At 43.1% G+C, this 15,870-nt stretch overlaps 1 protein-coding gene across 1 annotated transcript in view; it reads right to left on the reverse strand.

Moving 5' to 3' along the window:
- LOC118367199 (striated muscle preferentially expressed protein kinase) overlaps positions 1-15,870 on the reverse strand; it is a 125,051-nt gene that overhangs the window by 85,678 nt on the left and 23,503 nt on the right. Inside the window, exons 2-3 of the mRNA XM_035750351.2 lie at positions 4,402-4,488; positions 1,052-1,109 (exon numbers count right to left, since the gene is read on the reverse strand). Coding sequence (XP_035606244.1) covers positions 1,052-1,109; positions 4,402-4,488 — 145 coding nt within the window. The remainder of the gene's footprint in view (positions 1-1,051; positions 1,110-4,401; positions 4,489-15,870) is intronic.

A 15,870-nucleotide genomic window follows, 5' to 3' on the forward strand; every position in this document is an offset into this window, starting at 1 on the left:
CTATGGACGCAAGGACGGACCATCCATGAGATCTTAATGAAAGTTTTAACCATGGTTTGAGGCAATACAGTGTTTGATTACAATTACATTTTATTTTGGGTTCTGATGGGGTACGACAATTGAACTAAGCTCATGAAGAATTTACAAGTTATACTCTTTAAGAATCAATGGATATATATCAGGGGCATTCAACTCTTACCCTACGAGGCCAGAGCCTGCGTGTTTTCTGTTTTACCTGATAATTCATTTCACCCACCTGGTGTCACAGGTCTAAATCAGTCCCTAATTAGAGGGGAACAATGAAAAAATGCAGTGGAATTGGCTTCGAGGTCCAGAGTTGTGTTTGAGGGGTATACATGTATATAATTAAAGATGCAATCTAGGATCTTAAGCAGTACAAATTGTATTTATAACATATCACACAAATTACACACAAAAACAGGGACCTGTTTTGGCTTGTGAGTACCACTTTCAAAGCTACTAGCTGAAATTGAACAACAATTTGAGAGTACATTTTTAATACAAAAGTCCCAAAACGTATCAATCGCAGATTGCGTCTTTAAGGAATGTTTACTAGTCAGTAGTGAACTCTGTTCTTACAGTCACTCAAATAATACATACTCTTGAGTGATCCTGCTCAGTACATCACCTGCACCTCCAGTCATGTGGTGACAGCAAATGAATACAATCCCGGTAACTTCATAGTTTCTCAAGTGGGAGTTTTCACAGGGGCAAAAATTCACTTCTTAAAGCATTATTATGTGTTGCACAGTATACTAGTAAGTCAACTGAAAAACAGTTATTTACTTGTGTTGTATTTGTTGTGCTTTAATCTTTTATTATTTCCTAAGTGTATTATCCAGGCTTCTTGGTAATGTTAACCTAAACGAGTATGGTTTGAGTGTCCATTTATAGATACTGAACCTGCTGTCCTAGTAACTAGCTAAAGACAGACTGTCACTGGACTCCCCTACTGGCTGGGTTAGATTAACATATGATGCTCCAATCACAGAATTGACCCCTTTGTGCTTGCTACACACTGTTTGCTTGCCTGGCGGGCTTGGAGGTGGTTTGAAGTTCTTCGCCCCAGCTGTCCATCATTCTGTCCCCTGTGGCAAGATAAAATATGAAAGAATTACTGTATAATATTGTGTGTTGAGCCTATAGTTCAGTCATTACTTTCTACTTGAAATAATCCGGTACCTCAGTTGGCATAGTTAAGATAACAAAGGCTGACTCAGATATAACCTTCAGACATGCAAAAAATAGTTACATATAAGCACACTGTAAGCTTACACAAGACCTACAACTGTCAGTAACAGATAGGATAAATATGCCTTAGCCCTGGATTTATAAAGAGCAATGCTCCTATTCAAATCCATAGCACCCATGTAAATAAAATTGTAATTTTCCTTTCTATACACACAATTCTGTGAACCCAACTCATGGCATAAATTATATTCAGCTATCTGGTGCAGAGAATGTGATGATTATAAAGTCTACAACTACCATGAAACTTGAATACTACACAGGTGTTCACAAAATATAATATTTGAGGCAATATCTTTCAATCAAGCAAACAAATGTCTAGAATGTACACTATAGTATGTGGACAACCCTTCAAATTAGCGGATTCGGCTATTTCATCCACACCTGCTGTTGACAGCACACCGCCATGCCATCTCCATAGACTTACTGAAGAGCTCAGTTACTTTCAATGTGGCACCGTCATGGGATGCCACCCTTCCAACAAGTCAATTCGTCAAATTTCTGCCTTGCTAGAGCTGCCCCGGTTAACTGTAAGTGCTGTTATTATGAAGTGGAAATGCCTAGGAGCAATAACGGCTCAGCCGCGAAGTGGTAGGCTACACATGCTCACAGAATAGGACTGCCGAGTGCTGAAGCACGTAGCGTGTAAAAAAATAAATCACCTGTCGTCGGTTGCAAGACTCACTACTGAATTCCAAACTGCCTCTGGAGGCAATGTCAGCACAGTTATTGTTCGTCGGGAGCTTCATGAAGTGGATTTCCATGGCCGAGCAGCTGCACACAAGCCTAAGATCACCATGCGCAATGCCAATCGCCGGCTGGAGTGGTGTAAAGCTTTCTGCCATTGGACTCTGGAGCAGTGGAAACACGTTCTCTGGAGTGACATTCTAGACGATTCTGTGCTTCCATCATTGTGGCAACAGTTTGGGGAAGGCCCCAGTGCACAAAACAAGGTATATACAGAATTGGTTTGCCGAGATCGGTGTGGGAAACTTGACTGGCCTGCGCAGAGCCCTGACATCAACCCAAATGAACACCAAGGAGGATGAATTGGAACACCGACTGCAAGCCAAGCCTTATCGCCCAACATCAGTGCCCGACCTCATTAATGCTCGTGGCTGAATGGAAACGAGTCCCCGCAGCACTGTTCAAACATCTATTGGAAAGCCTTCCCAAAGGAGTGGAGGCTGGTCCTTCTGTAGCTCAGTTGGTAGAGCATGGCGCTTGTAACGCCAGGGTAGTGGGTTCGATCCCCGGGACCACCCATACGTAGAATGTATGCACACATGACTGTAAGTCGCTTTGGATAAAAGCGTCTGCTAAATGGCATATATTATTATTGTATTATTATTATTATTATTATCTGTAATAGCAGCAAAGGGGGACCAACTCCATATTAATGCCCATGACTTTGGAAAGAGATGTTCGACGAGTAGGTGTCCACATACTTTTTGTCATGTGGTGTACAGTGGCTTGTGAAAGTATTCACCCCTATTGGCATTTTTCCTATTTTGTTGCCTTACAACCTGGAATTAAAATGGATTATTATTATTATTTGTATCATTTCATTTCAACAACATGCCTACCACTATGAAGATGGAAAATATATTTTATTGTGAAACAAGCAAGAAATTACCAAAAAAACAGAACTTGAGCGTGCATAACTATTCACCACCCACCCAAAAGCAATACTTTGTCGAGCCACCTTTTGCAGCAATTAGAGCTGCAAGTCTCTTGGGGTATGTCCCTATAAGCCTATACATCTAGCCACTGGGATTGTTGCCCATTCTTCAAGGCAAAACTGATCCAGCTCAAAACTGCTCAAGTTGGATGGGTTCCGCTGGTGTACAGCAATCTTTAAGTCATACCACAGATTCTCAATTGGATTGAGGTCTGGGTTTGACTAGGCCATTCTAAGACATTTAAATGTTTCCCCATAAGCCACTTGAGTGTTGATTTAGCAGTATGCTTAAGGTCATTGTCCTGCTGGAAGGTGAACAAATCCTTGGAAGACAAACAGGTTTCCCTCAAGAATTGCCCTGTATTTAGCGCCATCCATCACCTTCAATTTTGACCAGTTTTCCAGTCCCTGCCAATGAAAAACATCCCCACAGCATGATGCTGCCACCACCACCATATTTCACTGTGGGGATGGTGTTCTCGGGGTCATGGGGTGTTGGGTTTGCGCCAGACATAGCGTTTATCTTGACAGCCAAAAAGCTAAATTTCAGTCTAATCTGACTAGAGTACCTTCTTCCATATGCTTCGGGAGTCTCCACCATGCCTTTTGGTGAACACTTTAAGCAATGGCTTTTTTTATGGCCACTCTTCTGTAAAGCCCACCTCTGTGGAGTGTACGGCTTAAAGTGGTCCTATGGACAGATACTCCAATCTCCGCTGTGGAGCTTTGCAGCTCCCTCAGGATTATCTTTGATCTCATTGTTGCCTCTCTGATTAATGCCCTCCTTGCCTGGTCAGTGAGTTTTGGTTGGCGGCCCTCTCCTGGCAGATTAGTTGGGGTGCCAGATTCTTTACATTTTTTAATAATGTATTTAATGGTGTTCCGTGGGATGTTCAAAGTTTTGGATATTGTTTTATAACCCAACCCTGATCTGTGCTTCTCCACAACTTTGTCCCTGACCTGTTTTGAGAGCTCCTTGGTCTTCATTGTGCCACTTTCTTAGTGGTGTTGCATACTCTGGGGCCTTTCAGAACAGGTATATATACTGAGATCATGTGACACTTAGATTGCACCCAGGTGGACTTTATTTAACTAATGTGACTTCTGAAGGTAATTGGTTGCACCAGTTCTTATTTAGGGGCTTCATAGCAAAGGGGGTGAATCCATATGCACGCACCACTTGTTGGGGGGGGTTGAAATAAGTTTTTATTTTCATTTTACTTCACCAATTTGGACTGTTTTGTGTATGTCCTTTACATAAAATCCAAATAAAAATCTATTTAAATTACAGGTTGTAATGCAACAAAATAAGAAACATGGCAAGTGGTGTGAATACTTTTGCAAGGCACTGTATTTGACAATGTGTAACAGTTACACACATGAAACTGTTGATGTTTCATACATTATCCTTCGTGCATTTGAGACAGGGATGTTTGGAAAAGACACCATACCTGCATGCATAGCCTGGTCCTGAAGACCTCTGCTTCCTTCTTTAGTCTCAATGGGGTCTCCACCTTCGTCTTCTGTGGTCTCTGAGTCTGAAAGAGGGAGAAGGAAAAGGTATTTGACTCAAATCACTGTGGACTGATGTGGCCTCATGATACGACATTATCACAATAATTAGATGCCAATATGATATCTTTTGAAATTCTCATGATCCTCACAGTTCAATATGTAAGCGATTCGATACTGCGATTTTATTGAAATTGTATTTGATTTTCCAAACATATTGCTCATGATACACTGAGTATACCAAACATTAAGAACACCTTCCTAATATTGAGTTGCACCCACTCCCCTTTTGCCATCAGAACAGCCTCAATTCATCGGTGCATGGACTCTACAAGGTGTCGAAAGCATTCCACAGGGATGCTGGCCCATGTTGACTCCAATGCTTCCCACAGTTGTGACAAGTTGGCTGGATGTCCAATGGGTGGTAGACCATTCTTGATACACACGGGAATCTATTGAGCATAAAAACCCAGCAGCTTTGCAGTTCTTGACACAAACTGGTGTGCCTGGCACCTACTACCATAACCTGTTCAAAGGTTAATCACCTTATGAATGGCACACATACACAATCCATGTCTCAAGACTTACAAATCCTTCTTTAACCGGTCTCCTCCCCTTCATCTACACTGATTGAAGTGGATTAAACAAGTGACATCAATTAGTGATGATAGCTTTCACCTGGATTCACCTGTTCAGTCTGTCATGGAAAGAACAGGTGGTCTTAATGTTTTGTATACTCAGCATATACCTGGTGCAGAGAGACAAGAAAGAGATTGAGAAAAATACTTTTGATCAGTCATGGAAATAAAAGTGCTGAACACGTTGGGTCATTATTGAATTAAAAAGAATATGAGAACAAGCTATAAGATGAAAATTACTGGAGTTTTGGCACAGGTACAGCCGACTAGTACTAGCTAAAGCTATCTACCCAAAAAATGAAAATGTCTCAGAGTCAAAGGATCTCCTGTATATAATATCATCCAAAATGATATTGCAAAATTTAAGTATATCCATTCCCCTCCACACAACACTAACAGATAACGTATGATGTTGCATGACATTCCATTTTAGGGCCCTCCGAGTGTGGTGTCAGGAAAATAACCTCACACTCAACGTCAACAAAACTAAGGAGATGATTGTGGACTTCAGGAAACAGCAGGGGGAACACCCCCCTATCCACATCGATGGAACAGTAGTGGAACAGTAGTGGAGAGGGTAGTAAGTTTTAAGTTCCTCGGCGTACACATCACAGACAAACTGAATTGGTCCACCCATACAGACAGCATCGTGAAGAAGGCGCAGCAGCGCCTCTTCAACCTCAGGAGGCTGAAGAAATTCGGCTTATCACCAAAAGCACTCACAAACTTCTACAGATGCACAATCGAGAGCATCCTGTCGGGCTGGTACGGCAATCACCGCCTGGTACGGCAACTGCTCCGCCCACAACCGTAAGGCTCTCCAGAGGGCAAACTACCTGCCCTCCAGGACACCTACACCACCCCGATGTCACAGGAAGGCCATAAAGATCATCAAGGACAGCAACCACCCGAGCCACTGCCTGTTCACCCCGCTATCATCCAGAAGGCGATGTCAGTACAGGTGCATCAAAGCTGGGACCGAGAGACTGAAAAACAGCTTATCAGACTGTTAAACAGCCAAGACTAACATTGAGTGGCTGCTGCCAACACACTGACTCAACTCCAGCCACTTTAATAATGGGAATTGATGGGAAATTATGTAAAATATATCACTAGCCACTTTAAACAATGCTACCTAATATAATGTTCACATACCCTACATTATTCATCTCATATGTATACATATATACTGTACTCTATATCATCTACTGCATCCTTATGTAATACATGTATCACTAGCCACTTTAACTATGCCACTTTGTTTACATACTCATCTCATATGTATATACTGCACTCAATACCATCTACTGTATCTTGCCTATGCCACTCTGTACCATCACTCATTCATATATCTTTATGTACATATTGTTTATCCCCTTACACTCGTGTCTATAAGGTAGTAGTTTTGGAATTGTTAGCTAGATTACTTGTTGGTTGTTACTGCATTGTCGGAACTAGAAGCACAAGCATTTCGCTACACTCGCACTAACATCTGCTAACCATGTGTATGTGACAAATAACATTTGGTTTGATTTGATTTGATTTAAAGCTAAGGGGTGAATCTTAACTTCCACTCATGTCAAATTTTCACTTTAGCAATTGTATATGATTCAACGCATTTATAGCCCAGAACTAACACACCTGATTTAACTAAACACTAAGCTCTTGATTGTTGAATCAGGTGTATTAGCGCTGAACCTGAGGAAAAATTGTGCACCCCCTGAGAAGTCACCTAGGCAATTAGCAAGACACCCCCAATAAAGGAGTGGTTCTGCAGGTGGTGACCACAGACCACTTCTCAGTTCCTATGAATCCTGGCTGATGTTTTGGTCACTTTTGAATGCTGGCGGTGCTTTCACTCTAGTGGTAGCATGAGACAGAGTCTACAACCCACACAAGTGGCTCAGGTAGTGCAGCTCATCCAGGATGGAACATTAATGCGAGCTGTGGCAAGAAGGTTTGCTGTGTCTGTCAGCATAGTGTCCAGAGCATGGAGGCGCTACCAGCAGACAGGCCAGTACATCAGGAGATGTGGAGGAGGCCGTAGGAGGGCAACAACCCAGCAGCAGGACCGCTACCTCCGCCTTTGTGCAAGGAGGAGCAGGAGGAGCACTGCCAGAGTCCTGAAAAATGACCTCCAGCAGGCCACAAATGTGCATGTGTCTGCTCAAACGGTCAGAAACAGACTCCATGAGGGTGGTATGAGGGCCCAACGTCCACAGGTGGGGGTTGTGCTTACAGCCCAACATCGTGCAGGACGTTTGGCATTTGCCAGAGAACACCAAGATTGGCAAATTCGCCACTGATGCCCTGTGCTCTTCACAGATGAAAGCAGGTTCACACTGAGCACATGTGACAGATGTGACAGAGTCTGAAGACGCCATGAAGAACGTTCTGCTGCCTGCAACATCCTCCAGCATGACTGGTTTGGTGGTGGGTCAGTCATGGTGTGGGGTGGCATTTCTTTGGGGGGCCGCACAGCCCTCCATGTGCTCGCCAGAGGTAGCCTGGCTGCCATTAGGTACCGAGATGAGATCCTCAGACCACTTGTGAGACCATATGCTGGTGCGGTTGGCCCTGGGTTCCTCCTAATGCAAGACAATCATAGACCTTATGTTGCTGGAGTGTGTCAGCAGTTCCTGCAAGAGGAAGGCATTGATGCTATGTACTGGCCCGCCCGTTCCCAAGACCTGAATCCAATTGAGCACATCTGGGACATCATGTCTCGCTCCATCCACCAACAGACTGTCCAGGAGTTGGCGGATGCTTTAGTCCAGGTCTGGGAGGAGATCCCTCAGGAGACCATCCGCCACCTCATCAGGAGCATGCCCAGGCATTTTAGGGAGGTCATACAGGCACGTGGAGGCCACACACACTACTGAGCCTCATTTTGACTTGTGTTAAGGACATTACATCAAAGTTGGATCAGCCTGTAGTGTGGTTTTCCACTTTGAGTGTGACTCCAAATCCAGACCTCCATGGGTTGATAAATTTGATTTCCATGTATAATTGTTGTGTGATTTTGTTGCCAGCACATTCAACTATGTAAAGAAAAAAGTATTTAATAAGAATATTTCATTCATTCAGATCTAGGATGTGTTATTTTAATGTTCCCTTTATTTTTTTGAGCAGTGTATTTTGAAACACAGCAATAGGAAATACCAACATGACATAGAGAAGAAAAAAATAGCTATTGGTAAAATAAACAAATCAGGTGTCAAAATTAAACTATGGTCAGAATTCAATATTTGCTCTCAGGGGTGTGTTTTATTGTCACAGATCCAGGTAGGGTTGCAAAATTCCTGCAACTTTCAATAAATTCCCTGGTTTTCTAGAAATCCTGGTTGTAGGAAACCAGATTTCCTCTTTATTCACTCCAGATTCCGGGAATCCTCCAACTGGGATTTCCGGAAAAACTAGGGAATTTATTTGAATCTCCAGGAATTAAGCGGCCCTATATACAGGTGTAGGATCTTAGTTTGAGCCAATTTGCTCCAGCAGGATAACAATCCTGCAGCAACAGGAAATGTGAATTATATTTAATGGACAGTTTTGTTGGGGTTGATACATTTTTTTGTAAGGGAAAACCAAGTCTGAAATTTCAGTGGAATGACAAACTTCATAATCCTTTTTAAACCTCAAATACATTACAAGTTTTACATTTCCTGCAATGTAGGAAGGTTCTTCTGCAACAGGATGATCCAATTAAAATCCTTAGAAATGTCCTCGTTTTTGAAAGAAAAGCACATTTTCTGTCCATTAGAATAACATCAAATTGATCAGAAATACAGTGTAGACATTACTAATGTTCTAAATGACAATTGTAGCTGGAAACGGCAGATTCTTTATGGAATATCTACGTAGGCGTACAGAGGCCCATTATCAGCAACCATCACTCCTGTGTTCCAATGGCACGTTGTTTTAGCTAATCCAAGTTTATCATTTTAAAAGGCTAATTAATCATTAGAAAACCATCTTGCAATTATTCTATGGAAGTTTAAAAGATCATTTACAACATTTTAACAATTAAAACTAAAATTTAACCCAGAGCTATTGCCTTGTTGAAGATGGCGGCCCTGTAGAAGTCCAAAGCTTGTTGAATGCATGCACTGAAACGATCATAAAACCAAAACTAAATTAGGATACTGATTTGTATTTATTTTGGCAGGTAGAAATTGAGTAATGCCTAATATGGCAATTCATATTATTTTTCCAATATTAACTATGCTGCGTTAAAAATAACCCAATTTTGGGTCATTTCAACAACCCAGCGCTGGGTAAATATTGGATTTAAGCAACATTGGGTTAATTCAACCCAGCGGGTTTGGGTTGTGCTTCTAACCCATCGCCTCAGGTTGAGCGCTTGACCCAGCTGCTGGGTAAATTAGACTATAATGCCGGGTTAAAACAACCCGGAGTGTTGGGTTAGGGGATTGACCCAGCAGCTGGGTACTTTTTTTATGTAATCCTTGGGTTATTTTCAGTGTAATCCTAATTTCAATGTTACATACATATTTACCTTTTCTACCATACCACTCCCTCCTTTCCCGACACACAATCAAGATACAATGTTGAATGTCAAATAGTTATTTCTATTGCCTGCATTTCAGAACATATACATCACAGCAGAGAATTGTCCACAACGCACAAGAATATATAAAAAAAATAGCAAATTGAAACAAAGCTAGGATTGATTATTAAAATAGATTTATATTATTTCATTAACCAAACAGACTAAAGCCTCAACTGAACTTCATGTGCACGCTTGGATTGCAATCCGAGGAAAAACAAAGCATGCATCCGTGAGACTTGTCTTAAGTGTTACGCACACAGATCTGCCTATCAGACAGTGCCAGAGCTAATCAATAGATTAGCATATTCACTAACACACTTCAGCTATTTTAGGTGACAGCACACACACATCCTGATATTTCTTTTGCCATACAATAATGGTCTACATTTTGGTTGAGTCCAAACAATGTTACACAGAGAACAGGTGTACAACAATTACATTTTGAAGGTCACTCTACTAAGGACGTGGACTAAACATGATTAAAAGACATGCTCGCAACGGTCTTACTGCAGGGATTCTGTTCCTGACAGAATGCTGGAGCACACAGTCTGGTAAAGGTGATATCAAACACATAATAGGACTTGAAGCACACATCCAGTATCCCAAGCGATGTACCTTGCTCCAGTGCCTGTCCACTAATGACTGTAAACACCTGTGATCAGTCCCCAAGCACCCACACAAATGGGTAGCGTCTGGTCACCTCTGCCTGGTGCAGTTACTCAAGCATATTGGTCCCAACCTCTTAGATGGAAATCATTACATTTTAGAATATGAGGACTGGAAAGGAAAGTAATAAATTAATTATAATTTCCTTTTAACAATCTGTTAACAAAATACACACATTTCAACATACAGTATACCTGGCAAGACCAGGCTACTGCTCAGGCTTGGTGTGTCGCTGGGTGTGTCCACAGTCCTATGTGTTCATGTGTGTCCGCCAAGGACCTCCCCTTGTGTATAAAAAAGGTGGTGTTTACAGAATACTCAAAGCGTGTAAATGAATGGTCAAAACCGGGAAACTAGAAAACAGGAATTAGAAAAATACAGGCGCAAGGGGAAACGTTGGTAAGGCTTGACCACAAAATGATCTGGCAACAGACAGAGGACTCAGGCATAAATACACTGGGGATAATGGAGAAGATAAGTGACACCTGGAGGGGGGTGGAGACAAGCACAAAAACAGGTGAAACAGATCAGGGTGTGACAAACCCAACCCATCTGAATCAGAGGTGGGAGGGGCTGCCTTAAATTGACATCAACAGCACCCGGGGAACAGTTGTTGGGGGGTTAACTGTCGTGAAGGTCAGAACAGCAGATTTTTCCAACTTGCTGGCTCTGGGATTTTAACCAGCGACCTTTTGGTTAATGGCCTAAAGCGCTTAACCTCTAGGAGGGAGCTTTCAAGCTATAGTTTCTGCTGAGGAAAGAGCAACATTTAATAGGGGCGGCAGTAGCTTCAGGGTAGAAAGGCAGGCTGATTACCTGCAGTTAATCGGTTCAAACCCCTAGCTTCCTGCTGGGAAATCTGCAGGGAGTGATAATTTATTCATACTATTTCATCCTTCCACAAGATTTACTCCAGAAACAAATCTAGGGTTTCTACCCAAGCCGGTTGGTCGCTCGTTCTGTTGGTTCAATTGCCAGAGACACGACCCAGTCGTTCGTTCTAAATGTTCCATATGCCATACTGGCTGGCAACATTCTTGTCCCTTGCTTGCTAGCTAGCCAACTACAGCTAACTTACAATCACTTCAAACAGTGTAGCCAGAATAACAACAGTAGCTGCATTTGTTTAAGCTGTTTTCTAGTGACATTTATTTGGATAAATCCATAACAATGAGCTAATGAGGCACGGTTTTGCCTGGCATGGACAATGTGCTCTCTCGTTAGGACACTGTTGTTTTAGAAGAGCTAGTCATTTACATTACATTACATTTAAGTCATTTAGCAGACGCTCTTATCCAGAGCGACTTACAAATTGGTGCATTCACCTTATGACATCCAGTGGAACAGCCACTTTACAATAGTGCATCTAAATCTTTTAAGGGGGGTGAGAAGGATTACTTTATCCTATCCTAGGTATTCCTTAAAGAGGTGGGGTTTCAGGTGTCTCCGGAAGGTGGTGATTGACTCCGCTGTCCTGGCGTCGTGAGGGAGTTTGTTCCACCATTGGGGGCCAGAGCAGCGAACAGTTTTGACTGGGCTGAGCGGGAACTGTACTTCCTCAGTGGTAGGGAGGCGAGCAGGCCAGAGGTGGATGAACGCAGTGCCCTTGTTTGGGTGTAGGGCCTGATCAGAGCCTGGAGGTACTGAGGTGCCGTTCCCCTCACAGCTCCGTAGGCAAGCACCATGGTCTTGTAGCGGATGCGAGCTTCAACTGGAAGCCAGTGGAGAGAGCGGAGGAGCGGGGTGACGTGAGAGAACTTGGGAAGGTTGAACACCAGACGGGCTGCGGCGTTCTGGATGAGTTGTAGGGGTTTAATGGCACAGGCAGGGAGCCCAGCCAACAGCGAGTTGCAGTAATCCAGACGGGAGATGACAAGTGCCTGGATTAGGACCTGCGCCACTTCCTGTGTGAGGCAGGGTCGTACTCTGCGGATGTTGTAGAGCATGAACCTACAGGAACGGGCCACCGCCTTGATGTTAGTCAACAACACAGCTAACACAATCGCATCAAACTGAAGCTGGAAAGACTGCAAAGTAGCTGCACTTTGTTTCATTTTTACCTTTATTCAATTGCCATTTCTTTGTATATATCCATAAAAATTGTGCAAGCTGATTCATGATTTATACTGGCTGAGAAACGCTGCTTGCCCCCTCTCTTGTCCCGACTCCCGACCCTACACGTTCATTACTATGGGACAGTTCGAGATAGAATTTGAATATTGAAACAACGTTGCATTTGTCAGAGAGACAGACAGCAAGGTCTATACAAATCTCTGCTGTTGAAAACTAGATGTTAATCTAAAAGAAATGTGAGATAATACGTATAGTGAAGATCAAGTTTATAACTTCCCTTCCTGGGTTGATATGACAATGGATTGCGCAGTCACATGGAACAGTGTAAATAGGCATTTTAACATCAGATAGATTTAGCCGGTGGTAACTTGTGGAATAGATACCGGCTGCAATGCACTTTTAACCAATTAGCATTCAGGATTAGACCCACCACATGTATAAAACATGGATAAACATACCTGAATTTGTCCAATAGAAACTCTCATTTTCAACTGTTGGACTAATGGCTACACCCTAGATCAGCCAGATCAAATCAAACTGTATTTGTCACATGCGCTGAATGCAACAAGTGTAGACTTTACCGTGAAATGCTTACGTACAAGCCCTTAACCAACAGTGCAGTTCAAGAAGAAGAAAATATTTACTAAAATAAAAAGTAACACAATAAAAATAACAATAAAGGGGCTATATACAGGGGGCACCGGAACTAAGTCAGTGTGCCGGGGTACAGGCTAGTTGAGGTAATATGTACATGTAGGTGGGGGCGAAGTGACTATGCATAGGTAACAAACAAACAGCGAATAGCAGCAGTGTACAAAAGGGAGAGGGGGGGGTCAATGTAAATTGTCCAGCGGCGATTTTATGGATTGTTCTGCTGTCTAATGGCTTGGGGGTAGAAGCAGTGGAGGAGCCGCTTGGTCCTAGACTTGGTGCTCCGGTGCCGCTTGCCGTGCGGTAGCAGAGAAAACAGTCCATAACTTGGGTGACTGGAGTATCTGACAATTGTATGGGCTTTCCTCTGACTCCGCCTATGATATAGGTCCTGGATGGCAGGAAGCTCGGCCCCGTGTACTGGGCCGTTCGCACTACCGTCTATAGCACCTTACAGTCAGAAGCCGAGCAGTTGCCATACCAGGCGGTGATGCAAACGGTCAGGATGCTCTAAATGGTGCAGCTGTAGAACCTTTAAGATCTGAGTACCCATGCCAAATCTTTTTAGTCTCCTGAGGGTGAAAAGGTTTTGTCGTGCCCTCTTCATGACTGTCTTGGTATGTTTGGACCATGATAGTTTGTTGGTCATGTGGACACCAAGGAGCTTGAAACTTTTGACCTGCTCCATTCCAGCCCTGTTGATGTTAATGGGGGCCTGTTCGGCCCTCCTTTTCCTGTAGTCCACAATCATCTTCTTAGTCTTCCTCACAGTGAGGGAGAGGTTGTTGTCCTGGCACCACACTGCCAGTTCTCTGACCTACTCCCTATAGGCCGTCTCATCGTTGTCGGTGATCAGGCCTACCACTGTTTTGTCTTCAGCAAAACTTAAATGATGGTGTTGGAGTCGTGTTTGGCCACACAGTCGAGTGTGAACAGGGAATATAGGAGGGGACACACCCCTGAAGGGCCCCGGTGTTAAGGATCAACGTGGCAGATGTGTTGTTGACTACCCTCGCCACCTGAGTGCGGCCTCTCAGGAAGTCCAGGATGCAGTTGCAGAGGGAGGTGTTTAGTCCCAAAGTCCTTAGCTTAGTGATGAGCTTCGTGGGCACTATGGTGTTGAACGCTGAGCTATAGTCAATGAACAGCATTCTCATATACAGGTAGGTGTTCCTTTTGTCCAGGTCGGAAAGGGCAGTGTAGAGTGTGATTGAGATTTCATCATCTGTGGATCTGTTGGGCCGGTATGTGAATTGGAGTGGGTCTAGGGTGTCCGGGAGGATGCTGTTGATGTGAGCCATGACCAGCCTTTCAAAGCACTTCATGGCTACAGACGTGAGTGCCACGGGGCGGTAATAATTTAGGCAGGTTACCTTTGCTTCCAGGTGGTCTACATAGGTATTACAGACTCAGTCAGGGAGAGGTTGAAAATGGCAGTGAAGACACTTGACAGTTGGTCCGCGGATGCTTTGAGTACAAGTCCTGGTAATCCGTCTGGCCCAGCGGCTTTGTGAATGTTGACCTGTTTAAAGGTACTGTTTACGTCGGCTACCGGGAGCGTTATCACACAGTCATCCATCTTCCTTGAAAGTGGCAGCTCTAGCCTTTAGCGTGATGCAAATGTTGCCTGTAATCCATAGCTTCTGGTTGGGATATGTACGTACAGTCACTGTGTCGATGACGTCATCGATGCACTTATTGATGAAGCCGATGACTGAGTTGGTGTATTCCTCAATGCCATTGGATAAATTCCGGAACATATTCCATTCTGTGCTAGCAAAACAGTCCTGTAGTGTAGCATCCGTAATAATCGAGTCACTGGTATTCCTGCTTTAGTTTTTTCTTGTAAGCAGGAATCAGGAGGATAGAATTATGGTCAGATTTGCCAAATGGAGGACAGGGGGAGAGCTTTGTATGCATCTCTGTGTGTGAAGTAAAGGTGGTCTAGGATTGTTTTTCCCCTGGTTGCACATGTAACATGCTGGTTAAAATTTGGTAAAACTGATTTAAGTTTCCCTGCATTAAAGTACCCGGCCACTAAGAGCGCATTTTCTTCTTTGCTTATAGCCTTATAGAGTTGGTTGAAATGCAGGCAAGAGTGTGCAAGGCAGTATTGAATGTAGTTGTATGTAGTTGAACAAAGATGTACTTAAGTCTTTCAAGTTTCCATTAAAGTTGTAATATTGGTTATCGATGGCAATGTGGAAGACCTAGATGCTGTTTAACACAGGGTCAGTGAAAATCCCCTACCCCCCAAAAGCTCTGCCCCCACTCTCAAAAAGGAATCAGTTTTACTTACCCTCAAACTTTCGAATCAAAGAAGCCAGGTTCCACTCATTCAGCGTATCCTTTACAAAGTTGTCCATTGTCTTAGACCTTTGCATTTAAGTACAGAAATATACATATATATGTTTTTAATGGTTAGCTACCTAGCTATACTAACTGGGCTACATCAGATGTAGTTAGCTAACAGAATTTGCATCCATCCTCCTCAAAGTCCGAATAAAGCTGCCACTGTTAGAAACCATTGAAAACCAGTAAGTACAGTAACGCTAGATAACTCAATCAGCATGCAAGCATAAAATAATCCTGCCAAACCGCTTGGTTAAATTAACAGATGGAGAATAAGTAAAATCTAGCTATGGTAATTTAGCTAGCTAGCCAGCTAACTTAGCTAACAAGTGAATCAGTGTCTGAGACTGTCCAGAAGACGTTTCAGACTTAGCTAGATTAGGTAGCTAGCTAGCTACCATTACAGACACTGGCATAGTTAGCTAGGTCAACAAACAAATGTATATTTAGCTATA

This window comes from Oncorhynchus keta, chromosome 34, assembly GCF_023373465.1.
Source record: "Oncorhynchus keta strain PuntledgeMale-10-30-2019 chromosome 34, Oket_V2, whole genome shotgun sequence".
NCBI lineage: Eukaryota > Metazoa > Chordata > Actinopteri > Salmoniformes > Salmonidae > Oncorhynchus > Oncorhynchus keta.